This window comes from Centruroides sculpturatus, unplaced genomic scaffold, assembly GCF_000671375.1.
Source record: "Centruroides sculpturatus isolate CEXI.00-Female unplaced genomic scaffold, Cexi_2.0 scaffold816, whole genome shotgun sequence".
Lineage (NCBI taxonomy): Eukaryota > Metazoa > Arthropoda > Arachnida > Scorpiones > Buthidae > Centruroides > Centruroides sculpturatus.
In genome coordinates, this window is record NW_019385183.1 from 132,302 (window position 1) to 152,725 (window position 20,424).

The following is a 20,424-nucleotide window of genomic DNA, read 5'->3' on the forward strand; positions in this document are numbered from 1 at the left end:
GTAATTTAAAATGGTGACTTGAGTAGATGATCTCAATTTTTGTTTCTTGAAAATTAGATTTGACAAAGATATCATTTGTGGGATTAGTTTAAATGACATAAATTGGCTGTTAAATCTAAAATTATCTTATTTTGTATCTAGATCAGATAATTTTGCTTTAGTCACTAAGTTCTAAGCATATACAGATAAAATCGTTTTGTCTATTAAAAATATACTATTGGAGTTTAGTGTAGTGACATTATCATAGCTGATGACAATCTACTATTTCTTCTTTAGTAAAATTCTTGATATATATTTGTATGATAGAATGAAAAATAGGATTTTATCTTACCAAGATCATAGGTGATGTGAGTTTATTAATTTAAATGGAATTACTATTGGATGATTTACTTCTGTACAAAAGAGCTAACCAGTATAATGAAAAATAGGGAACAAAGTTTGATCAAAGCTATCTAAGAAAAGTCCAGATCAGATTCAAACATGTCAATAGGAGATTCTTTTTACATGAAAAACTTGGCTGACAATATTTTGGAAGTGTGTGGCTATTTAAATTTTCAGTACTCTCATCACTCTGCAAATAGCAAAATAAAGTTGCAATATATTTCATTTATAACTGATAATGCAGATTGCATGAAAGTAGGTTCAAAGTAATTGAAGATGATTCAAAAACATTGTTTAAAATAGAGACTGTGCTTTGAAGTTCAAATCTGTAGTTTTTACAATTTTTTTGTATTTTTTTTTTAATTGAATATTTAATCAGAAATATTACTTTTTGATACAATTTCTTTGTTAAAATATTTTAAAAATGCATAACAACTTTGCATTTTAAGTAACATTTCATTTTATGTAAATATTCTTCCAATCATGAATTTAGAATTACTTTAAAAAAAATCATTAGCTAATGAAATTTAAACAAATAAAAATATTAAAGTTGATACTTAAACTAATAAAGTAAGTAAAGTTTTATAATTTCTCTTGGGGTAGTGTGTAATTTTGAAATAGCTTGAATTTTGCCATATTTCTGGGACATTGAGAAATGGTTTAACTAAATAAATATTGCTGAAATTTTTACATTTAGAAATTGGCATTCAGAATTTAATTGTGTAAGGATTTTTGAAAGCTTCTTGTTAAATGCTTTCTGCATTTGATAATGGATTTTATTAAAATTAAAACAATTTAATATTGAAATAATTTATCTTTATGCTCCTGTTCCATTTTTCAAATATCAATATGTAACTGGTTCAAACACCGTTATTCTCTAGGAATTATCACATCCACGGACTCCAAGGGTACTAGCCAGTCAACAACTTTATTTTACCCAGATGCATTTCAGAAATTACAATATTTCCCTCCTCGGTGGGCTTTCTATCAAACAAGCAAAATGAAGCGCAAATACTGTTTTGATACTCTTACACAATATTTCAACCTTTCAAATGGTTATATTTCAATATTAACATATTGATATATATAATTTTTAAAGGAAGATCTATAATTTAACAAGCCAGGCTGCAATTCTTAAGCATGTTTTAATTTAAAAATAAGTGTTTAGTATGTGGTCTCAATTTTTGTGTAGCTAACTCCATTCTTGAGTTTAAGGAAGCAAGGGTAGACACAGGTGGACAATAATGATTCACACTGTTGTCTCATTATAGCTCTGCAATTTGAAAATTTATTAAGTGTCTTTGTAGATGAATTATAAACAATCATTTCTCTGCATTTATGTTTTTAGTTTTTCTCATAAATACATTATAAATGTGTTTTGAAAGAGAAATAGAACTCTTGTTATGTAAATGTTTANTTAAATATATTCATAAATAAAAAGATTACTTGAAATTGTATTTATTAAATTACTGTCGTTAAAATTTGTTTCTATGGAAGCACACTTAAAATGATTCCTAGATTGTAGTTTGAGAGTGTATTGAGCAGAACAGTTTAAAATGAAACTTGTCAAAACACGGTTTAATCAAAGTATATGTATATATTGGAATTTTTAGCAAGGATGCATGCGTGACAAGATGTCACGCATGCGTATGTGATGTCACATAATGAATATGTTAATATAGACTCCACCCATTTGAAAATATTAATACTTTCTCTGCATTAAATAAGCATTTAAGTTTATATTTTCTGTGTGTTAAAGTTCAATATTTAAACAATTTTTAGTACTATTGTAAAAAATCAAAATGAAACCATAAGTTAAATTTAAAAGGCTTTTTTTAAATCTTTAAATAAAAATTTGGTAGAAAATATCTAAGAAAGACAAAATGTCTGAGGTAATCTAAGGATTTTCACACTGTCAAGTATTATCTGTTTTTTGTTTCCTTAATGGAGTTTCTCAAATTAAAAACCTTCACTTTACTGAAAATAATTATCAAATGAATTTATACCCATTCACTTAATTAAGAAAAGAAGAAAATCTGTATTTCAAAACATTAGAAAATAAACTTTTTGACATTCACAATGTTACAAAGATAATATATATATATAGAAACTTCAGCAGAAATCAGTAAACTTTGTAATTTTTGAACAAGTGGTATGTGTAATAAAAATAGGATTTTAGGAAATGTTCCACCAATTACTATTAAGTGGTCTGCAGGTTGCCAATCTCTCTTCTGAGTTAAGACATTTCTAATTATTAAATTTACTGTGAATAGTTAGTGCAGTGATTCTCAACCTTTTTTTCATCACGGTACAATTTTAATAATTTAAAAATTTGGTGGCACACACGGTTACTTCAGTAAGTACCGTAGGACAATCGGTGACATCATAACAGTGATTTTTAAACACAGTTGGTTATTTACATCACATTTTCTAAACGTCTTAGTAAGTACCAGCAGTTTCTGGTAACACCGGTTACAATTTCCAAATGCACCTTAGGAAGGTAGAATCAATTAAACTACTTGTCTCACATTGCTTATGTATGGGACATTTGCGGTGATGGCGCACTTCAAAAATCTCACAGTATATTAAAGTGCCGTGGCACAGGAGTTGAGAATCACTGAGTTAGTGAAACTGCCTACCTATAACCAAAGCCCTCTAGTGTATAAATAAGCAAATAAGTTAAGAAAATCATTTTGTGTAGGATAAATTGAAATTGATCAAAAAATTTGAATGGAAAATTAAAGGAAAGGAAATTTTAATAGGAAAATAGCTTGTAGAATTTTCTATTTTCACATTGTATTTCCATTATAAAACTTTAACCCAACTTGGCCTTTTTCTGTGATCTGAATGGAGCTATGTATTTGAATGTAAGAAAGATACAGTATATCAAATAGTATTTTTTATTATTACTTACAATCATTATTGCATTATTCTTAATAGAAATTGTAAAAATCAAAATAACCTATTAAATCTTTGTTGAATTACTTCAGAATTAAATAGAAAATTATTAAAATTGTAGTTGTATGAAAAAAGATAAACAGTACAAAACTTTGTCTGTAAATTGCTGTGTTATGTAAATGAATAGAGATGTTAAATGACATGGCTAATTTTAATTGCAAATCATTCATATTTTGTATTTCAAAGCTGTTTATTATTCTGTGGAATTTAGTTACAAATCATAAGTCCCTTTTTATTTATAGTATTGTAGTTATGGACTCAAATTTTATTTTATTTAATGTGGTGTAGAGGTACATTACATTTGTCCTAATTTAAATTGGTGTTAACTATTAAAATCAGTTAATATGATTTATATAAAAATTCAGAATATTTTTAAACAATTATTGGTGTTGCAATGAACAGTATATTTGGCCTCAGGCCAAATATACTGTTTGTTGCAACACCAATAATTATGTTTAAAAACTAATAATTATGAGGCCGAATACCGAATATTTGGCCAAACTATTTGGCTTGATTAACGCACGTACGAAAATTGGTGCGCAAACCTCATTATGGCAAGGACCCTGCTCTCTATTGGCCCACTGTCACTACGCTTCGNCAATCTCTATTCTGAGTTAAGACTTCTTTCTAATTATTAAATTTACCATGACTAGTTAGCAACTGTCTACCTCTAACCAAATTGATTTATATGTAATTATTTGCTAGTTTGAAAGAACCCCAATGGATAATCCAGCTGATCGTTTGGCAATATTAACAATAGAATGTAAAAACTGAAAAGCTGAAAATCCTGTAAGATTAAAGCTACACATTTTGCATTAAACAGGAAAGCAAGAATTACACACATAATTTTGCAATTTATAATGTATTTTTTTTTTTTTTATTGGTTCAAACCTGACTGTATTACCTAATAGTCGGTGCCACAATATGATTTAGTGATAATAATCAAATTTTTAGTTAATTCTTATTTATAGTATACTTGTTTATTGTTGACATTATAGAATCCTGTTTCTACAAGAAGTCTAGGTTTAAATCTGATTTTGTATCTTGATATTTGGATCAGGATTGTTTTATTCTTCTATCCAATGCAGTTCAGGCTACCCATAATGAATAAAGTTAAAGTTGATCGTATAAGCAATCTAACAAATGCAATCCGATCCTTCTCTTGTACGTCAAGAGCAAAAACAATATCTTTTCAAGGTATTGTTTTTGCTCTTGGTACCAACGAAAGATGATCCGATTTTTTGCGGATCTTTACCGAAACGTTTGTGGAAATGGCATAGTACCATTGTAATTGAATGTATCTTTGCTAGCAACAACACTGCATATGCTTTCTGCGCTGATGATCACCATTTTGCAAACAGCAGTGCCTCCTATCTTGAAAAGAATGCACGAGCATGCCCTACAAGTAGGGACATTTTGATATCGATACTTGTCATTATTACCTGTATATCGTTTACATTTTGCAGACAGGTAAGATCCGACCGAAATTGGATTTTCCAGCTGAAACCGAATCTTACGCAATTTTCAGTGAACGAAAATGAAAATTACACACACACACACACACACACACACACACACGCGTCTGAAAATGAAATTTGATGTAATAAATTTCATTTTCAAAATGTATAGCGTACTTATAGTTCAGATTACTATTTATAAATAACTGGCAATTACGAGTACTGTATTTGAGAAACTCGAAAATATATTAAAATCCCAAATCGACCGATACAGTATTGGTAACATTAAGTTTATATTAGAAATCAGCTTTAGTAATTTTTTAATACGCTTTATCCTCGTTAGTTGTTATTTATGTTGAAATGTTGAGAGTTTTGATATACAAAACGTTTCAAAATCAAGTCGCAGACCAGCAAGATTTCCAGTTCCCATACCCAATGCCGATACTGGCCGGTATAGATGCTTCTTGGTATCGGGGCGTCACTAACAAGTACTGACCTAAACTTTGCTTTCCTATCCGTTGATGGCACACTTTTTTTTGTAATAGTTATTGTTTTAATTACGCAAAGTTATTTCGTTTCTTTGGTATCGTCCTTTATTTCATACAGTCGGGAATTCTCGGGAAAAGCTTTTCCGGATAGGACAAGCCTTTTTCCGGTCAAAAGTGCTAATGGGCAAACACACGAAAAAACGGATAATTCTTTTGCTACAGGCTCCCAAAATGTAGTATTAATATAATTTTGACAGAACAGAAGAAACTCGTAAATACTTTTACAGTAATCGCCGTATGTTTGTAAGATATTTTAAGAGTGAATACCCGTTCACTAGGCCCTAGTATTGTATTTATACCATATGATTATATTAGTGCAGTTATGCCACGCCCTCTTTACTCGTAACGGCGCCATATCATCAGAAGAATCAAATTGTAATTGGATTTTAAGAGCAATTTTTTCTAGCTTGACTATTTACGTATCCCGTACATGCTTCTGTCTACTGGTAGACTCGTCAATATTTCAAACATCGTCGTTAGTCTCGTAGTATTTCTAACTCGTTTGTGCATTCCATTCCACAATCCGTTTCGTCATCCAACGGGTTCAACCGCAACAACTACCACAATACATTCCTTAATCGTTTTCGCAACCGCAGCCTGGCCGCACCAATTGGTAAAACGGATTGGTAAGAGTTGCAGACGTGGAACGGAAATAGATTGCTGAACGAGTTGCATTCGAAACATTGGTAGCGGCGTGATTTGCAACCGCATAAATGGTCATTGCTGTCGACTGGTGGTCAAAATTTGTGCATCGTATATTTTGAAAACACCTAGAAACAACACTGTCGGTTTTTAAGTTGATTGAGATTGTGTATGAGTTTGTTCAACCTCTTTGAAGCTTAATAATTCTCGTTTTTTGTCGAAAATTTCTGAAATTTTGTAGGGAGGTTTGTTTATTATGGCATCGATTCTATTAAATTTTGGTGGTTGAAGGTCGAGGGGACCGTGTGTCATATGTCCAGTTAAAAAGTATAAAAAATTTTTAATAATAAAATATCCTAACAGATGGCGCCTGACACGCAGTTTTAAATGTTGCCGGGGAAAGTTAAACAACTCGTTGCTGGACTTTTTTTTTGCCTGGATTTACTTTTACTAGTTGCGGAAGAAGTACGTGTATAACGCGCATCGATCCCGAAAATGTCTTTATTACGTCGACAACCGATCGTAGGAATTTTGAAGTTATATTTTATATGACAAATATTTGTCGACTTACGCGAAATTATCGTTTTAGTTTAGTGTTTTAATTAAATCGGCGTTTTTATTTCTTTATTGTATAAATCCCACTCGAAATACATTGTCTTCCTTCCAACGAGTAGAGTAGAGCCAAAATTTCTCATTTTTTATTATCCCGCCCAACAAATACATCGCGACGTTCTTCAATATCACGAATACGTAGTCTTGGATATATATTTGTCTTACAAATTGGCGAAGACTTGGTGGATAACAGATGACGAAATCTGCGTACAGTAATGGTTCCGACCTTAACATATTGATATATAATACTAACCGGTAACCACTCGAAGACGAGATTTATAAATATAATAATTACCTAGTTTTTATTGAAAGTTTGCCATCTGGCACGGGTTAATTAAAGATGACTAAAATTAATCGCCGGATAAAAACAATTTTAAAATAATAAAATGTTATAGTAGAATAAACCGGGAAGTTACTGGTCCCTTTTACTCTTCGCTTAGCTCTAATCTTTCTGAACGCTAATAAGTAATTGGGCTGCAATTTTGGTCAAATCGTTACTCCACAAACAAAAGTAAAGAAATCGATATAATTTTTTTACATTTCCTTTTGTACTAACTTCCTTTTGTAAAAAGTCATACTAACATGTAAAATTAGTTACGCCAAAAATGTAAAAATAACGAGTGATGCCCGTCGTCTCACTCTGTTTCTGGAAAATTTTCAATCAAAATGGCGATTTCCGGCCCAGACCGGAAGTTCGTATAGTTAATCGGGGCCTCCGAGCCCTAAGCTTTCCTTATCCGGTCTCGATTTTCGTCTGTCCAACGACGATCTCGTACCTACAACCGAAAACACGGTAGAAAAATGTTTCCGGTGGCGACGGCGCGATTAGTTTTACGCCAGACCACATTACGGGACGTTTGGAATTATAAATTTCTCCGGCATGATTTAAATTTAGCAGAACCAATAAAGTAACGGAATCGGCGTAGAAAAATATGTACCAATATATGGACCATCGAATTTCTTAGTACTCGGCGTAAATGTACGCGCTTAAGTTTACCTATCTTATTTTAAATGCCTTCCATAGTTGTGGGCTATAATGGCCGACAAATATTAAATATTTATACCGGCTGTTAAATGTAATTCTTTTACAACCATCTACGGGGAGACGAATGCCATTCCTTTCCCTCCATCGTCCGGGAATTATAAATTCCTCCCGTCTTTAAAATATAAAAATAGTCCGGACGAAGCGTACTTTCCTTATCTTTTAGTGGGCGAAAGTTCGTACGTCCCACTCGACGCGTTGGATTCGGTAAGGGTTTAACGCTACAAACTATAAAGGACGAGCGTCTAAAACCTTATTTCGAGGGAGAAAATTAACAAAAAACCCGAGTGGCGGGAAGTAACCTCAGCGTGCGAAGGTTACGGCGAGATAAGTGGGAAAAGCCAAACGGGTTTTCGAATTTTACCCGAAAGATTTTAACATGGATGATTTTTTTTTTTGCGGTTTAGATATCAGAATGCCCCTGATATGGAAAGACAGCGACCACTTCAAGAACAAGGGGGACTACAGGAGGTTCGCCGTCTTCTGTCTGCTGAAAATCGGGACGGAGATCTACGACACCGTCATGATCAACAACGTGGACCGCAGCATGACCGACATCTCCTTCGAAGACGTCGTGGTCTTGTACGTTTCCCGCCTCCCCACTCTCGCCCCCTCTCCGTCCGCCTGACGTTTTCCCCTACTTCCTTTCAGCAATCGCGTTCCTCCCAATTTCGAGTTTCGCCTGGAAGTGTACAGCCACGTCCTGCACGACGACCTGAGCATCGCCAGCACCCCCAGGAAGATCAAGAAAAAGATATCCAACTCCATAAGTAGGACCATAGGAAGGAAACTGGCGGCCAGTCTGGTGAGTGGGGCCCGCGCCCGCCCGAAACGCTTAAATATTCGGCGTCTTTGACAAACTTGAAAACATTGCAATTCGATTAAATTAACCGAAAATTGTATTTTCCAGAAAGAAGAATTGACTTCCATCGACATGTAAGTGGATCTTTTCCCTTCTAGACAATGCCCGGGCGCGTTTAAATCGGCGGTTTTTTTTCGGCAGAGGTCCAAAATTCGATCTGGTGGCGCACGCCACTCTGAGGCTGTCCGATTCCAGCGACGACATCCACACGCACGACCTGATCCTGGAGAACGCCGAGAACCCCCACCATCAGTTGCCCCTCTTCGGCCACTTCTGCTGTCGATTGGCCGTCCAGCCCGACTGCGCCACCGAAGAGTGCGCTTCGGGCCACCTGGGTCTGATTCAGGTAAACGAAATTTCCCTCTTTCCGGCGGCGTTTTATCCGACGGAATTTTAACTCCGCTCTCTCTCCCCTCAGCGAGTTGGAAATGTGGGTGGTTGCCGGCGCATGTGGTGCACTCTGCGGAACTTCCGCCTGTCCTTCTGGGCTAAGTGCGAAGATTCCCGACATTCTCCGCCCGTCCTGTCTATCCCGGTCGACAAGGTAAGTGTCTCTCCCTTCGCCCGCTTTTTCGATTTAACTTCGCCGTCTAAAGAGGGACGTTGGCCAACAGGAAACCGTGTGTCTGCCCGAGAAGTCTTCGGTTCGTCCCCACTGCTTCAAGATCGTCAACCGTTGCGAAGGCAAGATGGTGGAGCACGTGCTATCGGCCGACACCGACTTCCAGTGCGCCGAGTGGACGGCCCGCCTGAGTCAACACGCCAGGGATCACGGTGAGTAGCCGAAATTCCGGTCCCACCCAGTGGGGTGCGAGGTCCGAGGTTAATCCTTTTTTTCTCCTTGTAGAATTGTGGGCTCACGCCGCCGAAGCGCCGATGGAGATTCCTTCGCCGGCTCCTGTCAGGACCCCTTTCTGCCTGAGGTCCCGACAGGGTTCGCTGTACGACGAAACGCCCCTGAGAGGTGGGTGTCCGCTCTGTTTTCTTATAAATACCGTAGACGGAACGAGCCAAATATTTGTTATCTTCCGTGGAAACGTCGGGTGCCATGGGATGGCGCTTAGGTCTAAAGTAGATGCGCCGCTATACTTGCAGTCTGTCAGTTGTCCCTTTGGCCGTAGAAATACTTCCGCCTTTCCGGCCTGAAAATAGCCTCTTTTAAGCGCCGGTGCGTATATAGGCGCCTGCCGTTGCAGAGTTCCCAGCGGCAGCTCCAGCAAAGGATCGAAAGACGAAATGAAACCCAAAGCCTGCCGGATGCGGTGTCGAACCCAAAGCGTGTGTATAGTAAGCGGTGAAACTCTACTGTTAATTTGGTCGCTCCCTAAGTAACGGTCGCGTGGACATTCGTTGGTTACCAGGTAATACTGCCCGTTATTAGTACGGTGATTTTAATTGATAGTATCCCAACCAGGATATGTTTCTTTAAATGTTTGCAGGCTGTAATAACACCTTTTAACGTTAGAAAAGAGCTATAATAATCTGGATAGCAAAGTTAAATCTTATTTCATTTATTTAAAAAATTCTAGAATGCAGGAAGGATTATTAGGATATTTTCGATACTGTTACCCAAAGTCTATAAAAACACGTAACAAAAATAACAACGCGATTATAGTTTACATAACATATTTGATATAATTTTATTTTATGTATTTCAAGCAAATTAATTAGGATAATAATTTCGTACACAGATAAAAAGCTCACCTTATTTTGGAACAATGATTAAAATATTTCCAATTATTCTATCCACAATTCTTCTCGATATTTTTATTTATAATCTGTGATTACTATTACATTTTCTACTTCTAACTTTTTATATTACGTTAATCGTTAGCTTTTGATATTTAAAAATTTAGATGTTGCGTGTCTGTAACGTAAGTAATTTACTTAAACAACTAAATTAACTGTAGAAATGTTTTTTCTCTAATTATATATACGAAAATGTTCACGAATAGTTTCTTACATCTTTATAAACTAAAATTTAGCAACATTATGATAAGTAGTAATTTAACTAATATATAGGCCTATATGTTATGGACAAAGTGATTAATACGGGCATTATGAATAATGACCAACAAAATCGGGCATTGTAATAAATTTCAATAATTTATCAAATTGACCGGTCATCCGACATACGTTAGCCAATCAGAACTTACATCTTACTTGATCACGCGTACTGCATTTAGTACCGAATTTTAAATTTGTGACCAGTAGTTAATCTTTCTTCTTTGACAAAAGTAACGATCATGGAGGAATCATTAAGTGATATGAATAATCGCTTCTATAACCGATTAAACGAGTTAAAAACCTTTACAAACTGGGTACCAAACATGGCATATTAAATCTATTATATTCCAGAAACCAACTTACTGTTTGTAAAGAAAACTTCATTTCTGTTGGAGATGTACCGGGTGCAGAAATTTCGCTTAGAGAATGTGCAAGAATGTCATCAATTTTTGAAGGTCACAACTAGGGCCGGATCATCGCATAGACAAATGAGACAAATGTCTAGGGCCCGGTTTTTAGAAGGGCCCGGTCAAACTGTCTATTTTCAAAAAATTTGTAAATAAGATAGATTACTCTTCTGTTGGACAACTGTATAATACTGGTAAAACATTATATTATTTAAATATTAACCAAAAAGGTTAAATTAAACAAGTAAAACGGCAAAACCGTATTTGGGACACGACTATGTCTCGGAGACACTACTAAGCGGAATCACTTTGACGCTCAAAGCGGATCTCTTTCTCATTCTCCAATCTTCTTTGGTATCGCTGCTTTTGGGCGCGATCGTTCAAACTTCGCCGGCCACGACCACGAGATCGTCCACGATGCATTTTTGATGAAATTAACCTATCCAATTTCGAAATTTCTCTCCGTTGCGTGTCGGCCCGGGTTGAATTTTTGTCGATGCCTAACGAAAATTTCTCGTCTTTGAAAAAAATAATCGTGGCTATTGTATCGTCCGAAATTATTTTTTTTTTTTTTTGTGCACAAACAATATACAGTTTAACCTGATTATAACGTCAAATTTTTACTGGTCCCACGATTTTACTATACTAGACAATGTTAAAAAACCTACTTGTAACGACATAAAACCCTGTTTTAATGTCATATTTGAAGCACTCCCAAATTTACAAAATTAGATTACAAATTTTATTTAAGAAAGAAAATACTACGTGTTCAGTCCTAGGGTCAGAGTCCATTTCCTTGAACGACTGTGGGTGGTACTCTCACCACCTGACTTCGGTTTGCCTGTTTGTAGAGAGAGTCGCCATTTTGTATTTTACTTTCACTCGGTTCTCGGTCCCGAGTACCTACAAGTCAGGTTTTTTTATGCGCGCATGATTTGGGCACTTAATACTCTGTGCCAAATTGCAACTCCTGACATGTACTCCTTCATACCTCTAAGCTGGTAACACAGCAAGCAGTACGATTTTATAAACAAGACATAGTCTTGTTGACAATTATTTTTTTAAGGTAATATTGTTATTTTACAACAACTTTTGTTAGACATTTAATAAAACAAATTTCAATATTTTAAATTTATAAACAAACTGTTCAAACACAACAATAAATTTTAGTTTTTCTAGAAAGAGAAACTAAAATTTATTGTTGTGTATTAAATATTTTTTATTAATAAAAATTTAAGATTTGTTTTAGTTTTTCACATTATTTAGTTTTGTTTTATTTATTATTTTATATTTTTTGTGCGCTCTATTTCTAGTGTGAGAAAGGGGGGCCCGTAAGAAGAAAATGTCTAGGGCCCCAAAGTGGGTTAATCCGGCCCTGGTCACAACTATAGTTAATGCTGCTGAAAAATTGGTTGAAAATCTAATAGATACAAATGCTACCAAAGAAAAAAAATTACGTAATTCCGAATGTCATGACAATCTTAATTGCTCAAATAAATAAACTAAAAAACATTTAATTTTTTATATAATTTATACCAAAAATTGTTAATAATACTTTTCGTTAATATTAGTTTAATTAATATAGTTAATAGTACTTTGATATAATTTACAAATAATAAATATTTCTAAATGAAATAAGTGAAGTTTTTTAATCAAATTTAAAATTCTGTACTAAACGCTGTACGATACGCACAAAGCGTGCCGATTGGCTAGCGTATGTCAGATGATCACTCCTCAACTACTTATCATCACTTTGCCAGACTAGGTGATAGCAGGACCTAAATTGACATAATGACCGGTCAATTTGATAAATTAATCAATATTTATCACACTGCCCCGTCCTATTTGGTCATAATTCATTATGCCCGATTAATCACTTTGTCCATAACATATACACAACAATCAAATGTGTTTCTAAACGATCAAAATCATTTGCCGCCTTCGGGATATGGATTTAATCGGTTTCCACCAGTAGAACTGTCATAAAGCTTTCACACACAAAAAATGAGCTATAAAATATCTTAACGGTAAAAAAAATTTATGTAAAGTTCGTTTTCAATGTAGCTAATAATCTGTATAACACGCGCTACAGTTTGTTTGAAAATTATAAGCCCACCTAACTTGTTTCCAATAACAAAAACATTAACAATAGAAATGTATTTATTACATTAGTGTGTTGTTTACAACATCGATTTAAACGTTTTCTGAAATTTTTAGCGCTATCTGACAAATAACGATCACATATTTTAAATTTTTGATTGTTTCAAAATACAGTACAGTAATAAACACGGGTGCATAAAAAACGGTTTGTGATGTCTGAATATTTTGTAGGTTGACCTACATTTAATTAATTCAAATACTCTATCGGACAGTTTTTGAAGTTGTTTAATATTTTCCCAACAATCCACGATAGCTAATTACGGTTCATTTACAGTGTGTGTATTGTCTGTTTTGGCCATAAAAAGACAATTCGTAATGGCCCAAACATTCTCTATCGGGTTCGTACCGGGACTCCGTGATGGCCAATCAATTACATTTAATTTTTTTTCGGCAAACCAATTTTTAGTTGACTTTGATGCGTGAATGGCACCATTATCCTGTTGGAATTGCCAGTTTTCTCGCCCAGTAAGTGATCCAAAAGTTATTAAATTTTGATATAACCGTTCTTACTTTTCTGAATTCATTCTATCTTCTAAAAATACAATGTCTGTTTTACTCCCATCCAAACCCTAGCAGGTAATCGCGCTCAGTGTGAACTAAGCTTAAGGAGTTAAGGCCTTCCACGTGGCTTAATTCTGCCATAATTTTCACCCCGAGTTAACATTTCTCACAGCACGCGTAGATCGATTTACAGCTGCCGAAATCTGTCTGAAGATATTGTCCCGATTCTTTTATTTGGTAAATTTCACTTCTTTCCAACTCTTAGTGTTTTGCCACCAGACATTATTTTAAATCACAAAAAACCGTTTAAAATTGGCGCTACGTTTGTATTAACGAATGATACTATCCTTCAATGACAATTATTGGTTTAATTAGTTATTATACTAATTTTATGCACCTGTGTTTATACTTTTGAAACAATCAAACGTTGAAAATCTGTAATGATTTTTTTTTGTAATTATCACATTAAACATTTTCTGAAAATTTAGAGCAAATTGATGTTGACTATGTAATAAATACATTACTATTGTTAATATTTTTGTTATTGAAAACAGTTGGGTGTGCTTATGATTTTGAATCAGATAGTATGAGCCGGCAACGAGCGAGTGTACACAACCGTTACCAGGGGGCGCCGATATCATCGAGCGAAAAATTTAATTAAATTAACAATGGCTTTTGGCCGCTCACCATATAAGTTACACGCTTTACCGAATATGCCGGACGGACTTTTCTGGGTCGAGAGCTAAGGGGAGAGGGAACGATTGGGAAGAGATGCGCCCGATTCTTAAACGGCCGCGGCCGCATCCAAATACCGCGTGTTAATTCCGTAAATCTAACAGTTTCGGGAGTGTCGGTAACGATAGACATTTTACGTATATTCTTAACCGACCAGTAAGATATATATATATAATGGGACAGACCAGGTATTCCCCAGAACTTTCAATGGGGGAAAGGGTGGGAGAGAACGACTAATTGAATTATAGAAACGTTTAGACCCGGCGTTAAGATAAGGTAAAAGGTCACAAAAGAGGGATTTTGGCCGGATTTACAGTTTATTCGGGTTTAAGTGAGCCGGTATCTTTTTATTATTTGGTGAGTTACGGCGGGACTCGGCGAGAAAGGAGCTACGGCGCATTGCCTGGTTCCGAATGGATAAGCCGCGATTTTGGCAATTACGTCGTCTTAGAATAATATAACAGTTAAAAACAGTAAAATACATTTGTTTAATGAACAGATATTCCGTATACAGAAAGAACACGGCGGGCAAAACCGACACAGGCAATATCAGTTTTACGGATATTAAAAAATTAATATATCGCATTTTTCGAGAAAGAAAAGGAGAATTCGGTTTGTTAAAAATTTAATAAGATTTTTCTGGACGCGACTCGAGGAAAAAGTTACAAAAGGGCCAAACCGTCTGCCGACCAAAAAGACAAAAGGGCTTCTTTCCGCCGCCGTGGCTCGTAAGCCGCACCTATCACTCGCTTGCGGAAACGGTGGACGGAACGGCAAAAATTAGACGAACGGGAAGGCCGTTTAGCAACGTCTCGGTAAAGATGACGCCGGCGAGGCTAGAAAGCTGTATTTATACACTATAATATAGCGTATAAATGAAATATATATGCCAAATAGACATACTACGTAAAGTATTGGAAATTCCTAACTCGCAACTATTTCCAATATTTTTCCTATCCGCAGTTTCCGTTTTTATTCGCGATGAGATCCAAAGCAAACTTTAAAAGTTGCGTCGATATAACGGCGCCATTTTAGGCCAGCTGCGGTAGCCTTTAAGATTTACGGTGTTTCACTTGTGAGGCAATTTCCGCGCGGGAAAATGGGACGGAAATTTTTAGCGCACCGCTTCTACACGCTAATACGGGCTAAAAGCGGATTTCGGTCGGGAATCCGAACGACGGGCCGAAGCTGGTTCCTTTTCCTGTTAATCGGGTTATTTGGAATATTGCAGATTCGCCGCCTTCGTCGCTGGGCACCGGAGTTCTGCACGAGAGCAACCACCGATTGTCTCCCCCCTGCGTCCGTTCCCGCAGCTCCAGCACCTCTTCGGCCGCCAGCTCGGCGGGCGGAGGCCGACGCGGCTTCTTCGCCTTCCGCAAGCCCGACAAGGACTACCCCTTCTGCTGATCTCCCGCAACAATCTCCTTTTTATGGTTCTTTTTCTCTTGTAAATAAGGCCAGTGCGCGTCCCGTTCCGGTCGTCGCGTGCAATTTCCTTTACCGGACGCGGCGCGCCAACGTTGGTTGTAAATCCCGTTACAGAAAATAATTAATTTTATTCGGATTTCGTCGGAAGACGTCCCGTATGTGTGTCCGTACCCGTGCCATTGTATAAAAATAAAAACACAGAAAAATTTCTGTCTATTTCTTCGACGGAATATGGACCTCCGCGATCTTCCTCGGCCCGATTGCCACTCGGTTTACATAAGAATAAAAGTCGACGACGTTAACGCAGGGTGACGAATTCTTCGGCGGAAGTGGGATGGATGGCCACGCAGTCGTCGAACTGTTGTTTGGTGGCGCCCATCTTGACGGCCACGGCGAATCCCTGCAGCATCTCGTCGCACCCCGGTCCCACGGCGTGAAGACCGATCACCTGGTTTCCGCGGAAAGAGACGTCAGACGAGGACGGAACGGAGAGAGAGAAATTCTTACCTTTTCCTCCCTTCCCAGACACACCAGCTTCATGACGCATTTGGTCTTCTTGGTGGTCAGCGCGTGGTACAGGGGAACGAAGGCCGTCCGGTATATCTTCAGCGCCTCTCTTCCGTGCCGGGCCACCGCCTCTTCTGCGCGAGAAAAATTCCGCCGTCAGCCGCCTTCTCCTTTCCTCCCCATCACTTACCGGCGACGTCCTTTACCTTCCGTCAGTCCCACGGCGGCCACCGGAGGGTGGGAGAAGACCACGGTGGGCACGTTCTCGTATTCCAGCTTCAGACCGGGTTGGGGCCCGAACAGGCGACGGGCCAGCAGTCTTCCCGCCGCGATGGCCACTAAACGTTTATAAAAATTGGAATTAATCGTCCGGTTCCGGTAAAAGTTAACGGCGCTAGACGGAAGTAAACATCTTACCGGGCGTCAGAAGCCACTTTCCGCAGACGTCGCCCAGAGCGTAGACTCCCGGACACGAGGTGTTCTGGTACGGGTCCACTCGGACGAATCCCGCGTCGTCCAGTTCCACTCCCTGAAACCACCGACGCTTTAAATCCGGGAAGGTCCCAATTTCCGCCCGCCTTACTTACGGTCCGATCCAGATCCAGTCCGGTGTTGGGTCGGCGACCCACGGCCCACAGCAGACACTCCACCTCCTCTATCTTCTCCGACGAGGCCAGGCTCAGGATCAGCTTCCCGTCCTCCGCCTTTTTCACTCCCTCGATCTTAATTAAAACCCGGACAAAGGCCCGTTTAGTCCGGAAGCGGGCGGAGTTTAACCCACTTCCGGGCCACCGGCGGGACTCACCGTTTCTCTTCTGAAAATATTAATTCCCGCGGCTTCCATCTCCTCGGTGACGGCGCCGCTTATGGTGGAATCGAAAGTTCGAAGTACCTGAAGAAGCAAAGGTGGGATGAAACCAAGGGGGTTTGGAGAAATTTCGGTAGAAAGGACGGACGCACCTTGTCTCCTCTGACGACCAGAGAGACGCGGGAGCCCACGGCGTTGAGAATTCCCGCCAGTTCCACGGCGATGTATCCGGCGCCGGCGATCACCGTCTTCCTGAAGGAGGAGGATCCGTTAGTACCCGAGAGGAAGGCCGGCGCGTTCTTCTACAGAGAGGAGTCGACTCACCCGGGAACCTCTTCCAGTCGGAAGAATCCGTCGCTGGTTATGCCCAATTCGGCACCCGGCACCTCGGGAACCAGGGGGCGACCTCCGGTGGCGATCAACACCCGCTCTCCGGAATAACGTTTTCCCTCCACTTCCACCGTTCGTCGGTCCACGAATTTCGCCTCCCCCTTTATAACGGCCACGCCGCTCTGCAAGTTAAAAAAAAAAATTAATATAATTACGCAAAATACTAAACGCCGCGAGAGAAATCGGGCGGAATTTCGGGCTTTGTATTTTTGTTTCTCGGCCACTCGCCGACATTCGAACTGTACCGTCCCTCGTACTTCGATTTAATTCGTTTCGGGAGGTCGTTCGAATTTCGAACCCGTTCTCCCGTTAGGTATAACGGAAAGTTAATAGGTTCCCACACCCTTGACAATATGTAAACAAAGATAATTTAATGAAATTCGAACACGAAAACCGCAAGTAGATAAATACCGTATAACGAAATGAAAACTGCATTTAATGGTCGGCTGCTTGGTAGATACACTACGGACAACGTTAGGATGCGTAAGATTTTATCTTTTGTTTAGAATCATCGAATAAAATCGAGCCGTAAAATAAAGAATTTAAATAAAATGTCGAACTTCGGAAATGACGTAAAAAGGGTGGCTTCGGGAAATTTTGAATTATACTAATAAACGTAGGGGGACGCCCAAAGAAATTGTTAAAAATAACACGCGGTAATGATATATAACCGGACGTAGCGCCAGAGATAACGTGAAACCATCGGATTTCGCTTCAGCGCAGCTCCAAGTACCAGGTAGTGTACTTTATTAGAATGGCTGCGGGCCGTCTTTACGCCAATCTTCAAACGTCGAACGCCAGGGGGCGACTTGACGTTTTGGAGTCGTCCGACGAATTTTGAATCAAAAAGTTAAACCCATTTACCCTGCGTTAGTGCACTGAATTTTTTTTCGGCATTAATGCAGTGGGGTGTTTGTCCATCCCAACATTTTTTTCGGGTCCATAAACCATGTAAGTAAAAATTCATAAAGATGTACTCATTTATTTGGTAAAGGCGTGTCATTATACATATGATTATATTCGGGTATGATTACATATTATATTAGTACATAAATCCATGAAAATAAAAAACATTTATCAAAACTCATTACATTAGATCTTATTATTAAACCAATAGTAAAAATCTTAATTGTTTTTTTAAGCATTTTTGTCACTCTGATTCAATAGCTAACATTGTACTTTGGCACTCAATGCAAATGACAAGCAGCTTGCTATGTTTGGTATTTTCTCAGTGTGTTTATGAAAGTCAGCCATTTTGAATTAAAATGAACTNTCCAGCAAAGGATCGAAAGACGAAATGAAACCCAAAGCCTGCCGGATGCGGTGTCGAACCCAAAGCGTGTGTATAGTAAGCGGTGAAACTCTACTGTTAATTTGGTCGCTCCCTAAGTAACGGTCGCGTGGACATTCGTTGGTTACCAGGTAATACTGCCCGTTATTAGTACGGTGATTTTAATTGATAGTATCCCAACCAGGATATGTTTCTTTAAATGTTTGCAGGCTGTAATAACACCTTTTAACGTTAGAAAAGAGCTATAATAATCTGGATAGCAAAGTTAAATCTTATTTCATTTATTTAAAAAATTCTAGAATGCAGGAAGGATTATTAGGATATTTTCGATACTGTTACCCAAAGTCTATAAAAACACGTAACAAAAATAACAACGCGATTATAGTTTACATAACATATTTGATATAATTTTATTTTATGTATTTCAAGCAAATTAATTAGGATAATAATTTCGTACACAGATAAAAAGCTCACCTTATTTTGGAACAATGATTAAAATATTTCCAATTATTCTATCCACAATTCTTCTCGATATTTTTATTTATAATCTGTGATTACTATTACATTTTCTACTTCTAACTTTTTATATTACGTTAATCGTTAGCTTTTGATATTTAAAAATTTAGATGTTGCGTGTCTGTAACGTAAGTAATTTACTTAAACAACTAAATTAACTGTAGAAATGTTTTTTCTCTAATTATATATACGAAAATGTTCACGAATAGTTTCTTACATCTTTATAAACTAAAATTTAGCAACATTATGATAAGTAGTAATTTAACTAATATATAGGCCTATATGTTATGGACAAAGTGATTAATACGGGCATTATGAATAATGACCAACAAAATCGGGCATTGTAATAAATTTCAATAATTTATCAAATTGACCGGTCATCCGACATACGTTAGCCAATCAGAACTTACATCTTACTTGCTCACGCGTACTGCATTTAGTACCGAATTTTAAATTTGTGACCAGTAGTTAATCTTTCTTCTTTGACAAAAGTAACGATCATGGAGGAATCATTAAGTGATATGAATAATCGCTTCTATAACCGATTAAACGAGTTAAAAACCTTTACAAACTGGGTACCAAACATGGCATATTAAATCTATTATATTCCAGAAACCAACTTACTGTTTGTAAAGAAAACTTCATTTCTGTTGGAGATGTACCGGGTGCAGAAATTTCGCTTAGAGAATGTGCAAGAATGTCATCAATTTTTGAAGGTCACAACTAGGGCCGGATCATCGCATAGACAAATGAGACAAATGTCTAGGGCCCGGTTTTTAGAAGGGCCCGGTCAAACTGTCTATTTTCAAAAAATTTGTAAATAAGATAGATTACTCTTCTGTTGGACAACTGTATAATACTGGTAAAACTGGTAAAATATTATATTATTTAAATATTAACCAAAAAGGTTAAATTAAACAAGTAAAACGGCAAAACCGTATTTGGGACACGACTATGTCTCGGAGACACTACTAAGCGGAATCACTTTGACGCTCAAAGCGGATCTCTTTCTCATTCTCCAATCTTCTTTGGTATCGCTGCTTTTGGGCGCGATCGTTCAAACTTCGCCAGCCACGACCACGAGGTCGTCCACCATGCATTTTCGATGAAATTAACCTATCCAATTTCGAAATTTCTCTCCGTTGCGTGTCGGCCCGGGTTGAATTTTTGTC

The 20,424-nt window shown here is 37.6% G+C and overlaps 2 protein-coding genes across 9 annotated transcripts in view; one reads left to right on the forward strand and one right to left on the reverse strand.

The window, feature by feature from the left end:
* The window catches only part of LOC111635859 (rhotekin-2-like), a 37,906-nt gene extending 21,958 nt beyond the window's left edge, over positions 1–15,948 (forward strand). For all 6 annotated transcript variants that reach the window (XM_023380971.1, XM_023380975.1, XM_023380973.1 and 3 more), the window contains exons 4-11: positions 8,048–8,222; positions 8,292–8,445; positions 8,551–8,576; positions 8,644–8,848; positions 8,921–9,046; positions 9,117–9,276; positions 9,350–9,466; positions 15,544–15,948. In XM_023380971.1, the coding sequence (XP_023236739.1) occupies positions 8,048–8,222; positions 8,292–8,445; positions 8,551–8,576; positions 8,644–8,848; positions 8,921–9,046; positions 9,117–9,276; positions 9,350–9,466; positions 15,544–15,719 (1,139 nt within the window). In that variant the 3' untranslated portion in view covers positions 15,720–15,948. The remainder of the gene's footprint in view (positions 1–8,047; positions 8,223–8,291; positions 8,446–8,550; positions 8,577–8,643; positions 8,849–8,920; positions 9,047–9,116; positions 9,277–9,349; positions 9,467–15,543) is intronic.
* Positions 15,949–15,983: 35 nt separating this feature from the next.
* Positions 15,984–20,424, reverse strand: part of LOC111635858 (glutathione reductase, mitochondrial-like) — a 14,352-nt gene continuing 9,911 nt past the window's right edge. The window contains exons 4-11 of one of the 3 annotated variants that reach the window (XM_023380969.1): positions 17,380–17,567; positions 17,208–17,307; positions 17,053–17,139; positions 16,835–16,969; positions 16,665–16,776; positions 16,454–16,585; positions 16,248–16,381; positions 16,000–16,188 (exon numbers count right to left, since the gene is read on the reverse strand). In XM_023380969.1, the coding sequence (XP_023236737.1) occupies positions 16,039–16,188; positions 16,248–16,381; positions 16,454–16,585; positions 16,665–16,776; positions 16,835–16,969; positions 17,053–17,139; positions 17,208–17,307; positions 17,380–17,567 (1,038 nt within the window). In that variant the 3' untranslated portion in view covers positions 16,000–16,038. Of the gene's footprint in view, positions 16,382–16,453; positions 16,586–16,664; positions 16,970–17,052; positions 17,140–17,207; positions 17,308–17,379; positions 17,568–20,424 lie in introns of all 3 variants that reach the window. The other 2 variants (XM_023380968.1, XM_023380967.1) reach the window with 2 other exon arrangements.